Source organism: Muntiacus reevesi, chromosome 1 (assembly GCF_963930625.1).
Source record: "Muntiacus reevesi chromosome 1, mMunRee1.1, whole genome shotgun sequence".
In the NCBI taxonomy this organism is placed as follows: domain Eukaryota; kingdom Metazoa; phylum Chordata; class Mammalia; order Artiodactyla; family Cervidae; genus Muntiacus; species Muntiacus reevesi.
In genome coordinates this window covers 248,762,017-248,777,489 of record NC_089249.1, presented here as the reverse complement: position 1 = coordinate 248,777,489, position 15,473 = coordinate 248,762,017, and the positions used below count along the sequence as shown (strand labels likewise).

At 44.7% G+C, this 15,473-nt stretch overlaps 1 protein-coding gene across 1 annotated transcript in view; it reads right to left on the bottom strand.

The window, feature by feature from the left end:
- Nucleotides 1-1,741: 1,741 nt before the first annotated feature.
- Nucleotides 1,742-15,473, bottom strand: part of ADRA1B (adrenoceptor alpha 1B) — a 58,457-nt gene continuing 44,725 nt past the window's right edge. Inside the window, exon 2 of the mRNA XM_065936357.1 lies at nucleotides 1,742-2,363. Coding sequence (XP_065792429.1) covers nucleotides 1,765-2,363 — 599 coding nt within the window. The 3' untranslated portion in view covers nucleotides 1,742-1,764. The remainder of the gene's footprint in view (nucleotides 2,364-15,473) is intronic.

Below are 15,473 nucleotides of genomic sequence, written 5' to 3'. Positions count from 1 at the left end.
ACATCTAGCATCTCAGGATTTTTTTCTTTTTCTCTTTTTGGCAGATATGCTGGGGAATCATATTTCTCCTTAGGGAGGGTGCTAAAGTTATAAGAATAGTGTGAGAAAGTTATTTGGAGAAAGGAAACAAGGGGAACTCATAAAGATAAGCAGAGCTAAAAGATGGAAGCTAGATCAATGAGTAAGGGCCTGTGAGCAAGTGGGCAGTACTTGTTTAAGCTCCTGGATCCAGCCATGCCTGATACCCCAACTCTTTTCAGCTAAATAAATGACTGCTCCTCCCTCTTAAGGCATTTTCTATTTCAATCATCTATAGGATAAATGACTGATGTGCTAATATTATTGGAAGAAGCTCCTGCCATTTAAAAAATTAATGAATTGCAACATAAAAAAAGCAAAACAGGAAGAGAAAGGGATTGAGGGAGTTTCTTCTTAGGTTTTTTTTTTTTCAATTTCAGGGAGGAAGAATGCTTCTTATTTTGTTCCCCATCCTTTATTCTTTTAGCAAACCAGTGCCTTTTAGAGGCAGAAAAGACCTTAGAATCAATTCTGACATTACACAGATGGGAAACCAAGATCCAGAGGAGATGTGACTTTCTCAAGGTCATATACTAAATTGGAAGCCGCACTGAGAGTAGAACAGAAGTTACCTTCTTCAAGGTATGCTCCTCCTCTCTGCGAAACTTTCCTCAGTGATTCTCTTCCAGGCAGGCTCTTCAGTTAGCAGAAAGTGTAAATTAGGAAAGATGTAAGAACTTAGGAAAGTTCTTACACCCACATATGTTGTATCCACACATGGATCCTTATCTTGTCCAGAAAATTCTGCAGTCTGGCTTTCTTTTTCCAGTTCCATGGGCACAGGCGAACAATGCAGTGTTTTGTCCAAAGATGTTGGAGGAGGTAAGGGACCCATCCCCTCACAGGTGACAGGCCCACCTAGGTAGCCCCAGCTAGGATCGGGGTCCTGGGGATCTGGACCAGGGCAGGCATTGCCCCGTCCTGCCCACAGCAGGAGGATTTACAACTGTTAAGGGTCAAAAGCAGACAAGCAGGATTTATGGGACAAGTCCAGGGGGTCACTTTCAGCCACAGGGTTAGATTAGTGCAGCCCTTAAAGGCAGGAATAGCAAAGGCACAAACCGGGGCCAGCACAAGTCCAGGAGAGAGGGGCATACCTGAACGCGAAGGTAGATTAAAGTCGAGAGCGTACCTGCCACCGCATTCACAAACCACTCGAAGCCGCACAGGAGAAACGACCTTTAATGTCCGACTTTTGTTTCCAACCCCGCCAAAGTGATACCCTTCAGGGAAGTACAGGAGGGGCTTGAGAGGTAAGAAATCAGGAGACAGACAGCGCCCCGGCGCCTCCTGGGCGCACGCACACTCGCCCTGCCCCCGTCGCGGGCGGCCCCACACACGCGCACACGCAATACACGCACATCGCACAGACACACGCACGTGACCCCACAGTTAAATACATGTACAGAGGGACTCGTTTAGATATATACAGAGAGAGAGAGAGAGGCGGAAATCCCGGCCGCCGTCGGGTCCCCCAGGCTCTCAGCATGCTCGGCCCAGCTCTCCGCGCCGTACCTGGCACCCATGCCCCTGCCAGAAAAGCAGCTGCCCCTCCTCCCGCCCCCCTCCCCCCGTTTCCCGGTGGGGCCCCGAGTCTACCCGGCGCCGACACTCCCCTCCCCCCTCCGCCCGCCCTCCCCCCACGAAGATGGGCTCCCCAGGGAAAGGAAGCGGTGCGCGGGGACCCTAAAACTGCCCGGGCGCCAGGGGCATGTTGCTTTTGAAGCCGGGCTGCCCGTTGGCCACGTCGGCTGCGGCCTCGTGGCCGGCGTCGCCGTCAGTCCCGGGGCTCTCGGGCTCGGCAAGGAGCTTGAAGGTGAAGAGCGGACCCGAGTCGTGGCGGCCGCGGCGGCCCGGGGGCTCGGGCGCGGGCAGGCTCAGGAGGGCGCCGGGCGCCTTCCACTCCGGGAAGGCGCACAGCTCGACGGGCGGCGGCGCGCCGCGGCCCAGGTAGCCGGGGCTCGGCGAGGCCGAGGGCAGGGTCCGCTGGCTGCCGCTCAGGCAGCTGCCGCTGTCGTCCAGCGAGTCCTTGCGCGACTGCGAGCGCTCCAGCGAGCCGCCGCGCGTCCACGGCCGGTAGGTGTAGCCGCAGCCCCCCAGGCGCCGGCGGCGGCGGCGGCGGCGGCGGCCGCGGCACTGGCACCCGAGGATGCGCACGAAGGCGCGCTTGAACTCCTTGCTGGAGCACGGGTAGATGATGGGGTTGAGGCAGCTGTTGAAGTAGCCCAGCCAGAAGACCACCTTGAACACGTTGTCGGGGGCCTTCAGGGTGGAGAACAGGGAGCCTGCAGGGGGAAGGGGTGGGGTGGGCACGGGCAGAAAGACAAACAATCGGTGAGCAGTCAGACCCTCTCTTCCATGTGATTTGCCCATAGACTGTCAACCGGTGGCATTCCTGTCTCCTGCTCAGGCCAGCTCCTCTACCTGGAATACTGCCTTTCCATCTCAAAACACTTGACTCCTACATGCTTTTCTAAAGTCCAACCTCCATCTCTTCACCTTCGCCCATAAAATCTTTCCTGATTTAGCTAAACAGGATTCAAACAACTGTATCTGTAACGTTCCTAGGATAGCGCTTACCACTGTCTTCGTGAGTGAGAAAAATAATAATCACACACAGCTCTTGTACAGCTGTTGGAACGGCACTGTGTTGCTTCTTCACCTACTCTTTTATCCTTCTCACAATGCCATGAAGTATTTCCATGGGAAATATGAGATGTGTTGAAGACCTAAGGGTGAAAGGTAAACCTTTATAAGGTAACAGAAGACAAGGTAAATGACAGTCTTACCGATGGAGAGGTGAAGGAAGAGGACTTAACACTTCCAAAAGATAAACTATGGGGCAAGAGTCGGAGAAGATATTTACAATGTCTTAAGACTGTTAAGGGATTGGTATTTAGCGTATATTAGGACTCCTGAAGAGAAGGAGAAGGAAATGGCAACCCACTCCAGTGTTCTTGCCTGGAGAATCCCAGGGACGGGGGAGCCTGGTGGGCTGCCGTCTATGGGGTCGCGTAGAGTCGGACACGACTGAAGTGACTCAGCAGCAGTAGTAGCAGCAGGACTGCTGAAAGTCAACAAGACAAAGACAGCATTCCCAGTAGAAACGTGGGCAAAGAAAAGGAACAGGCAATTTACAAAATAGAAGACTTGAAGGCTAATGGGCATATGCCAAAGTGCTGGAAATATTAGGCAGTCAAATAAAGCGAGAGCCACAAATTGAGAGGACATATTTGTTACATTGGCAAAACTTAGCTCCATAGTGCCAAGTTCAGGCAGGGGTTTGGAAACATGCGGAGTCTCCTGCTGGTGGTGGGCACACGCTATGAAGACCTGATCCCATTAAGTGTACAGATACCTCCTGACCCAGCAATTTTGCTCCAGGGCAGGGATGTGAAAGAATTTTCACACAGGTCATCAGGGGCCATGTGTGACTATGCTCAGGGTGACGGTGTTTATGGTGACAGAGTTGGAAAACACCTGGGTGCCCCACACTGGGAATAATGGAAAAGTAGAGTTTGGAACATGCATAGCAGAGCAATTACACAGTACCTCAAAGTCCAAATAGCAATATGGAAAGATCTCAAATACCTTGTCCTTTGTTAAAAAAAAAATAGGAAACAGAATGAGCTTTATAACATAACATCTTTCAAGTAACACAGCAAACAACCAAGCTCATTTGCAAAAACACTTTCAAGTTAAAAAATACATATCAAATGCAAAATGGGTGTCTAAGGGTGAGGCAGAGGGAAAGCGGAATAGGGGGTAGGAATAAAAGGAAATAAATCAATAAAATAAGAGAGACACCAGACTTAGACCTATGATGATGGGGTGCTGATAGCTGAGAAACATGACTAACTCATGTGTCTGAATTGAGGTCCAAAAGCATTTAATGCAAAATTAAGTTCAAAACTATTTCCATTTTAAATGCAAGGCAACTGAGAGTTGGAGAGGTTAAATGACTTGCCCCGGGCCACATAGCATGTTTGTAATATAGCTGGGATTTTAAACTCAATTCTGTTTGAATATGAAACATTTTTGCTTGTTTGTTTGTTTGTTTTGAATGCTATTAATTTCCTTTTGTGGAAAATGAGAAGCTATTAAAAAGCAAAAAGAAAAGAAAAAACATTTTAAAAGCACAAATAAACCCACAATGCAGAGATACCACATTTTGGTACATAAACTTCCAGATTTTTTTCCTGTTGTATACACTATACACGTAAATACATATGTAAATGTTTGCATATGTACATGTAAATGTTGTATATACATACACATATGTAAATGAATGTATATTTGTTGTATATTCATATGTAAATGTTTTTAAAATGCAATTATACTTCACAGAACATTCTGTAACTTCAAACCATGTCCCTAAGCCAGTCACTCCACCTGCAGCACAGTGACTTTGGTATTCCTGTCTTAACCTCCTTTGTTACACTGTAAGCTTCCTAAGAGCCTGGTCTTTGGGATCACCTTTGAATCCATTTGAAGGAAGAGTGTATGAGTGGGAGAAATCTCAGCAAATCTCGAAATCCAACTTCCTCACTTGATCCATGGAGACACTGAGACCCAGAAAGCGGCTGAAGATCCCACAGTTGTTGCATAGATGCCATAAGAATCCCTATTTTGGATTGCACTTGAGTTTCCCCCCTGCAGCTCCTGACCTTCTTGATTATTGAGCTCTGGTTTGTTTTTACAGGGAGCCTCCAGATTCTCTGCTTGGCGATGGAGGGATGGTGGCTGGCCAGGTTCCTGGTGCAGGGTTAAATCAGAGAGGGATTAAACTTGGAAAGAGGGTTATCCATACTTGTTGCGTGCGCGCCAAGCTGCTTCCGTCGTGACTGACTCTCTGTGAGCTATGGACTGTAGCTCACCAGGCTCCTCTGTCCATACGATTCTCCAGGCAAGAACACTAGAGTGGGTTGCCATGCCATCCTCCAGGGTATCTTCCCCGACCCAGGGATCAAACCCGCGTCTGCTACGTCGCCTACATTGGCAGGCGGGTTCTTTACCACTAGTGCCATCTAGTGTTAACTCTAAGTACGCTGACTTATCAATTCTGGTTTAGGGCTAGGTGAGGCCAATGAGGGCGCCACCTCGTGGTCTGATTCGTGATAAGGTCTGCACCGTTGGGTTTTTGTCCCACTGTTGGCATCACCGACTCGATGGACATGAGATTGAGAAAGCTCTGAGAGTTGGTGATGGACAGGGAAGCCTGGCATGCTGCAGTTCATGGGGTCACAAAGAGTTGAACGCGACTGAGCGACCGAACTGACTGTCCAAGATTATCCTTTGGATAGAAGGCTCCAGTGAAAATGCAAATATGACATGTGAACACCTAGTATCCATAATGGGGTGAGTTGTTTCTGCCCATGTGGATGGTCTTGCTTCTGTCACAGAGTCTAAAGGGAATAGTTAAAATGGTCTTGACAAAAATGGGAAACTGAAGAATAAATTTGGGAAGTGGAGAGAGGGAGCTAACACTTGGAAACCTTGTGCATTACTCTGGAGGGTAAATGCTAGTGAGCATGTGTACAGGTAGGCACACCATCCATAAGGACACGTTAAGGCCTGGGATTGAGCTGGGGGGTGCACAGACAATTGTGGCAAAGGTGGGGACGGTCCAGAGCAGGAGAGCATCCTTGCTGAAGACAGACTTGTAACTCTGCTTGCCAGCCCTTTGAAGATGATAGTAAAATGTCCCAAAGGGGGTGTATTCCTGAAGGACCAGCTTTTAAAGGATACACAAATTGCAATAATACTAATAGCTAATATTCATCAGAACCATCAGTCACATTGTGTGTGCTTTATGCACATCCTACACTAAACCTTTTACACCATTCACCTGTTTAATGATCACAATAATCTCTAGATGAAGGGACTATAGTTGGTCCCATATTATGAATCAGGACACCAGCATATGAGTGGTAGCTTTTTCATTTTTATACATTCATTCTTTCATTTGTTCATTCATTCATTCCACAAATATGGAGCTCTGCTAAGTGCCAGGCAGGAGGCCAACCTGTGGGGATACAATTAGGGGTGTTTCTGCCCTGTGGCAGTCCACAGGCTTGTGAGGAGGCAGTTCATTGCACCGGAACACACACAGCATTATGATAGGGGCATGAACGCCATTCTCTTCTGTGCCACACGGCATTTTGTCCTATGTTCTTCTTCACCTGCATCACACTGAAAGCACCTTGTTAGGGTTAAAGATGGGCTGGAACTTTGTCTTTATTTTCTTACAAAGCACTCTTCAAGGACCAGTGGACTGAGATATGCTCAGCCAAAGGGAAGGGGGGTGATGTTGATTTTCTCATGGCATTCACTTACAGCCACAATTTGAGCTTGGGCTCCCTGAGATGCCTATTCCTCTGAGAAGAAGGTCATTCTTTGCCTTTAGTCAATTTAGGCAATGTGGCCTGGTGACTTGAACTCAGAGTTTGCATCCCTTTTTTTGGAGTAATGGCTGTTTGACTTTTGAAAAGTTAATTGGCTCTCTCAGGCTAAAATTTCTTATCCATAAATTGGGGATAACATCTGCTTCATAGGATTATTCTGAATACATGAAAATATCCATGTTAAAATACTTGATATGGGGTCTGGCACCTTGAAAATTGATAAATGGTGGCCATTTTCCAAATATACTTTATATCCTGGCTCATTCATTGCCATCCTCCAGGAACTCTGCTGATTAACCCTACCTGACTCAGAGTAACTCCTTAATTCTATACCCCTCAGAACATATAGAATCAGGCCTTATTCTGTTATTTTATTGTTTATCTGTTAATGTTGCTGAGCCATCCCAGGGCTGGCTAAGTCCTTGTTTACCACCCAGTCTGTAAACTCCTTCTGGGCAGAAGCCATATCTTTATTTCTTTTCCATTCCAGGAAAAGAATATTTTTATTACAATTTATTAATATTTTATATTTTTATTATAAAAGTGACACAATGGAGAATGAATAGGGGGAGCACAGAGAATTTTTAGGGCAGTGAAATTTTTGGTATGATACTATATTGGTGGATATATGTCATTATACATTTGTCCAAACCCATAAACTGTACACCACTAAGATTGATCCCTAATGTAAACTGTGGACTTAGGGCGATTATGTGTCAATATAGGTCCACCACAGTACCTTCCTGTCAATTTGGACGTGAACCTAGAACTGCTCTAAAAATTTAAGACTATTAAAAAAACCCCACATCCTCAAAAAGAGGGTTTCCCTGGTAAAGATCGTAAAGATGGTAAAGAATCTTTACCAACCCTCAGATGGTAAAGAATCTGCCTGCAACGCAGGAGACCCAGGTTCAATTCCTGGGTCAGGAAGATCCCCTGGAGAAGGAAATGGTAACCCACTTCAGTATTCTTGCCTGAGAAATCCCATGGACAGAGGAGCCTGGTGGGCTATAGTCCAGAGGCCGCAAAGAGTTGGACACGACTGAGTGACTAACACACAATACACACATTTTCACAAAGCTAAAAATACAGTTTCCATATGATTCAGCAATCCTATTTCTAGGCATATATCTGGAAAAGATGAAAACTATAATTCAAAAAGATACCTGCACCCCAATGTTCACAGCAGCACTGTTTACAATAGTCAAGACATGGAAGCAACTCAAGTGTCCATCACCAGATGAATGGATGAAGAAAATGTGGGTGCACATGCATGCACATAAACACACATATACACAGAGGGATATTACTCAGTCATTAACAAAATGAAATGATGCCATTTGCAGCAACATGGTTGGACCTAAAGATGATCACCTAAAGATGATCATATTAAGTGAAATAAGTCAAAAAGAGAAAGACAAACACCAAATGGTATCACTCATATGTGGAATCTAAAATATGACACAAATGGGACTTCCTTGGTGATACAGTGGTTAAGACTCTGCACTGTCAGTGCAGGGGGCTCGGGTCTGATCCCAGGTCAGGGAGTTGGATCCCACGTGCTGCAACTAAAGCACCCGCATGCCACAACTAAGACCCAGAGCAGTCAAATAAAAAATAACACAAATGAGCTTATTTACAAAGCAGAAACAGACTCACAGACATAGAAAACAAACTTATGGTTACTAAACGGGAAGCAGGGGAGGGATACAGTGGGAGTAGGGGACTTACAAATCCACACTACCATATATAAAATAAATAAACAACAAGGATTTACTGTATAGCACAGGGAACTATATTCAATAGATTGTAATAAACTATAATGTAACAGAATTGAAAAAGAATATATATATATATAAACAAATCACCTTGTTGTACACCTGAAAGTAACAAATATTATAAATTACCTAAACTTCTACTAAATAACCTGTCACATTAAAAAAGTGACACCTGCTAAATTACACACCAAAAAAAAAATCTATATAATATAGAGTGAAAATTATTTCTCAAGTAGATTGGACCAAAGTTAACAGTTCTGTTTTTATCCTTTCAGGTGGATTTTTAAAATGGGGTCATGCACATACCTTTCCCCAAATTTATTTCTTCACTTAGAATATATAAAAGACATTTCCTCATGTCACAACATTACATCCTGCTGTCTGAATATATAGTAGTTCACTTAACTCTTTCTTGACAGTAGTCAAATAAATTTTGGGTTACTGCAAACTGCAGCAATGAAAAGCCTCGTGCATCTTGTGTTTTTGCACACTTGAGTGTTTCTGCAGGGTAACATTCTTAATCAGGAAGCACTGGGTGGATTCCACATTTAAGTCATAACAGCTTGCCAAACCGCCTTCTGACTGGCTGTATCAATTTACTATCCCATTTACTGTGTAATGAATGTGATATTTTCCCTACATCTCCACAACTTTGTGGTGTGGTCAGTTTTTAATCCTCGTGTATCTGGTAGCTGAATAATAACCTTGCCCGCCCTCTTGTTCCATTTGCATTCTTCTTTATTTGGTCCTCCAGTGACTAGAATGGCTCTCACCCTCAGTGACTTCTGGCAGGGACTGCCCTTTTCTCATCAGATTCTGACTCTTCTCTCACCAGACCCGTGACCTTGGGCAAGCTTCATACTATCCCTAAGCTTCAGTTTCCTCATCAGTAGAATGGGTCTAATAAGAGTATCACCTTTCCTGGGTTGTTTTGAGGATTAAACAAGATAAAACATGAAAAGCTCTTATTAGCATGCTGGGTACCAGGTTCCTGCCACCTAAATCAACTCTGCATTGTTAATTAACCAAATGATAATTATTCCTATAAACCACTCATTGGGCTAGAAATCTAATTACAGGAAATCGATGTTTGTTAACTTGATGTATCATTTTGGGTCAACTGCTTTCCATTTTTGGGCCTCAGTTTCCCTCCTTTAAAAATATATTTATTTATTTTACTGAAATAGAGTTGATGGACAATATTATGTTAGTTTCAGGTTCAGTACCTAGTAATTTGACGTAGTATCCCTCCTTTAGTTGAGTGGTTTGATCCAAGTCCTGTCCAGCCGTATCATTCACAGTCTCTATAAGCCTAGCGCTAGAAGCCCTGCCCATCCCTGCTTCTCCAGATCCACCACAGAGGGGCAGTGCGGGTCAGGGACTGGACTGCCACGCGCCTCGGATTCCACACATACTTCGGCCCCTTCCTTCCTCTCTCTCATGCCAGCAGCACGGTAGCCATCAGGATTAGGGGCTCTGTTTGCAAGACCAGCATGCCCTGGTGGGAGCCAAGAGCCCTCATTAATTAGGGAAGGTGCCAAGCCTCCTCGAGCATGAGAGCATGTTGGTGACAGGAATCCTTTTTTCTCTGGGCACAAAAACAGACCTTTGGGCGCCAATGAAGATGCCAAGGGGCTTCCCTGATGGCTCAGTGGATAAAGAATCTGCCTGCAATGCAGGAGACACAGGAGACGTAGGTTCCAGCCTTGGGTCATTTGGAAGATCCCCTGGAGGAGCAAAGGGCAACCCACTCCAGTATTCTTTCTTGGAAAAGCCCTTGGGCAGAGGAACTGGCAGGCTACAGTCCATGGGGTCGCAAAGAGTCAGCCACAACTGAGCAACGAGCATGAAGATGCTAAAAGAGGGATCACATACCAATGGGAAATGTAGGTTCCTGGACGCCTGCTCTCTCTGCTGGAAGTAAGGCCAGTGTCTGCTCTTTGCCAGGGTTACCAACTCTCAGTGCATGTCCTTGAGCCTGGCTCCACATCTCCTGCCCATGAAAAGTTCCCATGTGCTTTAGCCCTGCATCTTAGCGTCATGGCTTGGCAGAACTGGGAAACCCTCTTCCTTAAGGGAAGGTCAGTCAGGGTGAGTGACTTGTACAAGGTCACTTGGCTGGTGAATGGCAGTACGAGAGCCAGAACCTATTCAAATGTCCTTCAGTTGATCAAAAAAAAAAAAAAAAAAAAACAAACCACCAAAACCCCATTTATCGAGACAGTGGAGCTCAGTGGTTAAGGACCTGTTCAGCTAACAAGGGCAGGTACACCTGGGTTCAAGTGCTGACCCTGACTTCTTAGCTGGGTGAACTTGGAGAAGCTGCTTGAGCTCTGTTTCTTGGAAAACAGGAATGGTGATAATTCTTTTCTGAATGGATGAGTTGAGCTTAGGCTTGGTAAGTGCTTGGCATGTTGAAAGTACTCAATAAGTACAGCTACTCGACTGCTGCAGACACAACTACTGTGACTACTGTCAGTGCTGCTGTTGCTGCCAGTACTGCTGCTACCACGATGAAGGAAAGGGAGACGAAGATGAGCTCTCCTGTGCAGAGCAGGTGTCAGGACTCTCACCCTGCTGCTCTTTCCAGTACAGGCCCAGGGATAGGGCTCCAGGTGGTTCTGGAACTTGATGAGACTGTATGTGATATTCATGCAATTTTCTGGGGGCAGAATCCATACCTATCATGGGCTTGCTGGGGTCAGCAACCCTCAAAGGTTTAAGCCTCACCCATCTCAAGTCTAGAGCTTGCTAAGCATCAGTCACTCTACTCCTTGGACCATCCATTACTTAATGCTTTTCTCTAAATCAACTCACTTTTGGTATCTATTTTTTCTTTTTAAAGAAAGCTTTTTATTACTGTTTAAAAGCCTGCATTATTTGCTATAAACAGAATGCAATGGCAGAGAAAAAGAAGATGAAGACAGAACGTTGTTAGTAGCTCTGGAAGGCTCCATAGTGTAGTGTGTCTGAGCCTCCTCTCTTTTTCAAAGAGGGAGATTAGCTCGGGTTGAGGGGTGTTGAGACTTGCTGGCCTTAAACTGAGGGGCATTCATTCCTCTTTGAGGATCTGAAGGATTGAAAGAGAAGTGAACAGGGAATATTTCCTCACTAGAGAACCCAGCCCCTGGCACATAATAGTGCTAAATAAATATTTGTTCACTGATTGACTGACTGAATATGTGATTCAGTTTTTTGGTGCCATCTCTGGCTCGCATTTCAAGCTATCTTGTACATCACTCAGATCTGTAGTCATTTTGAGCAGCAACTGTGGGCACAGCTCTGGGAAACCACTTGCAGGAGGCCCCATGGCTCCACTAGGATGCCACTTGCTAGTCTCTTACTGAGGTTTTTTAAACAGATCAGATGAGACAACACCTCTGAAAGGGCTTGGAGGGGTTGAAAGCTTCACATCTGGGTGGGGCAAATAAGAGGTAGAACTTGAGAAGAAAGGGGTAAAGCAGCAAGCAGATGGTGCAGTGAGCCCACTCATATCACATGGGCTTTGCCTGCTGAAGGGTGACTTAGAGGGATGGTGAAGTCCAGGGATCCAAAAGCTAAAGTGAAGCAGGATCAGCACAAGGAGAAGTACTTCTTGGCTGGACCATGGTCTGGGTGGGTCATCCTTAAGGTGCTATTCAATGAATCTGAACAGTGAATCCCCACTCTTCAAAACCACAAGGTTTGTTTGTGGAATAGTGGCTACTATGAAGATCCCCTGGGGAAGGAAATGGCAACCCACTCCAGCATTCTGCCTGGGAAATCCCAGGGACAGAGGAGCCTGATGGGCTACAGTCCATGGGGTCACAAAGGAGTTGGACATGACAGAGTGACTAAACAACAACAACAACAACAACAACAACTCCTGTGTCAATCACTGGCCAAATGCTTAACCGTCTTTACATCCTTTTTCACTCCTTCAACCATCTCTGTTCCTAAGACAGCTCAGCATGACTGCACCCTGCATGGCTCTAGGGGGCGCCATTCTGCTCACTTGGACTCCTCGGTGTCAGGGGGTCCAACCTAAGGGCACTCACTGGAGGCCACTACTATTACACTTGAGGGAATGGAACTAGCTCCAAGCCACAGAGCTAATGGGGGCAGAGTTTGAATGTGAATCCAGGAAGCCCTTACAGAGGATGTTAATCACTTCCAGTACAATTCATGGGGAAACAAAATACACATGCTAATGTGTATAAGGGACAGGAAAAATAGACATGAAAGGAGACATCAACTGTGTTTATCCTTCGGTGTTGAAATAACGGGTGAATTTTTATTTTCTGGGTTTTTTGGTGTTTTCCAACATTTTCTCCACAAACATGAATTACTTTTGTAATTGGGAAAAATCCAATGAATATTATTTAAAAGACAAAAACAATGAACCAAAAGATACTTTTTTAATGTTCTATTTAAATATAATCCACATGACAGTTCTATGAGCAGAGTGGGATTATCCGTACTTTTCAGATGAAGAAACAGAGCTATAACTAGAAGGCAGCGCTTGTTCAAGGCTCTCTACAGGTAAGGGGGGGAGGGGGATTGAAATGAGACCTTTTGTTGTTAAGCCCAGCAGCCTCCTCTTTAGTTCCTGATGTGTCTGTGGTCCCCTGGTGTGCCTTATTCTCTTACTATGGACCCTGTAATATTTTGTCATTAAATAAATATTGGTTGAAGGAATGACCAGTGGGTGGGGACTGCACCAAGGCATAGAGAGATTCAGTGCATCATTTGTCTGGTCCCCCCAGGGCTGGGTGGTAACATCCTTCTGAGTTCTGACAATCTGGGTCTCTAGGATTATAAATTTGGTTTGATTTATTTCACAGTCAGCATCACACAAGCAGATGATCTCAAGGGAGCCAGTGGGTGGTAAAACCATTTTGATCAATGGGGCTGTTATTAGGAGCATTTGGTTACACCTTCAGCCAAGTCAAGTCTTCCCAGCGCAAACAGTTTGCCCAATAAAAACAAACAAACAAAAAATGTCAAATACTGGTTACTAATTCTTTCAGCATTGGCTTTGAGAAGGAGGTTTCCTTGGATTTGGAAATTCCCTTCGAGGTTTTTCCATTTTCTTTGCCACTTAACCCTGGAAAGAGATCACAAAATTGTCCAACAAATACAATATCCTCAGGGCCAAACAGACCCATGTTAAGTTTTAAAACAAATGTTGAAAACAATAATAATCACCAGAGCCACCATTTATAATGAACTAAGAACCAGTTATTAGGTACTATGTTTACAAACATTCTCTCATCCAATCCTTCCAGAAGCATTGCTATTATTATATTTCATTCTATGGATGAGGAAACTGAGGTTTAAAAGATTAATGAAGTCACATGTCTAGTGAGAGGTAGAGTTAGGATTAAAATTTAACTCTAAAGTCTAGGTTCTTACTCATTGCTTAATAATAAGAAAAAGAAGCTTCTATTCATTTCTTTAAGCACTAGGCAATTTCCCCCTCAACTGGAACAATTTTTCTCTTCACTAAACTGTCATAGTATTTTATCTGAAGCTAAAATATGGCATTTATCACTCTATCTTGAATTACAGTTGCTTAGGGCTATGCCTCATCTAAGATTAGACTGTGAGCTTCTAGAAAAGGGAGTTCATGTTTAATTCTTCTCTTTCTACTCAGGGCCTTACACAGTGCCTGACACAGAATAGATACTCAGTCAACATGTGTTGCAAGAATAATAATTAGTAATAAAGAGAGCAAGCCAAAATATGTTAGCCCTTGGCTACTCAAGGTGAGGTTCATGGATAAACAACATCAACATCACCTGAGTGCTTGTTAGAAATGCAGAATCTCAATGATCCAGTGAATCAGAATCTGCTATTTAACAAGATCCTGAGGTGAGGAGCATTGCCTTAGTCCACATTACAGTTTTATTTTTAAAATTGTTTTCCTGGGTATCTTGGAATTCATGAATGAGCAAAGGTTGGGCCAAAAGCCACCTCACCATGGGACTGACTTCCTTGTCCCAAACCCTCCAGTGGCTCCCATAGTTTATAGGATAAAGTTCAAACTGCTTAGGTTGGAATTTAAGACCTGTTCAACTCGGCTGCAATGGACTGATTCTTTGCAACCTAACAGTTGACTTTTCTTGCTCTTTTCCTTTCATCTACTCTGTCAACTGGTCTGAAATGTTGGTTCCTTTCCCCTCCTCCTCTCCATCCCTTCTAGGCCTGGCTCAAATTCCTCCTTCTCATAAACTCAGCCCACAATGCCCAGTTTCCTCTGAAGTGTGAAAGTAGAAGGAAGGGGCAGGCTATGAAGACCTGCTGAGATCCAGGTAACTGACACAGCTTAGCTAATCTCGCTCTCACAATAAGGCAGGAGAGAGGAGTGGGTTCTGTAATTCTCAACTTTTAATTTACAGATGAGGAAATCAAGTCTTCATGTGTATGGAACTCACTCAATGTTACACAGCTATTAAACTGTAGAGCTGGGATTCAAACCCAACTCTTCATGAGCTTCCCTGGTGGTTCAAACAGGGAAGAATCCACCTGCAATGCAGGAGTCTCGGGTTTGATCCCTGGGTTGGGAAGATCCCCCGGAGAAAGGAATGGCAACCCACTCCAGTATTTTTGCCTGGAGAATCCCATGGACAGAGGAGCCTGGAGGGCTACAGTCCATGGGGTCGCAAAGAGTCAGACACGACTGAATGACCAACACTTCACTTCATTGCCTGTCCCAAAGCTGGGCATTTTTCATAACAGACAATACAGCCTCTGAACTCTTAAAATACTTCAAAGTTGGGGGAAGACCAGGATTATTTACTTTCTATTTGTAATGGTGTCTTTACATATATTTTATCCGACCATTAAAACACAGAAACCAAGAATTTTGTGGCACTGTACCTCAGTGGTTCTTAACCTAAATATTCTGCTTATGCAAGTAATTTAGCACTGCACAATTTCAGGAGTTCACAGACTCACTGAATCCCATCCATGGGTGCCCAGGAGATGCAAAGTCATCAGATTAAGAGTCTCTGCTATTCTCTCCACAGAATTCTATCACAACAGCTGCTGAACTTATTTAAGAGTCTGTCTCCCTTGTTCACAAGCTTGTCCACAAGCTGAAATCAAGATTGCCAGGAGAAATATCAATAACCTCAGATATGCAGATGACACCACCCTTATGGCAGAAAGTGAAGAGGAACTAAAAAGCCTCTTGATGAAAGTGAAGGAGGAGAGTGAAAAAGTTGGCTTA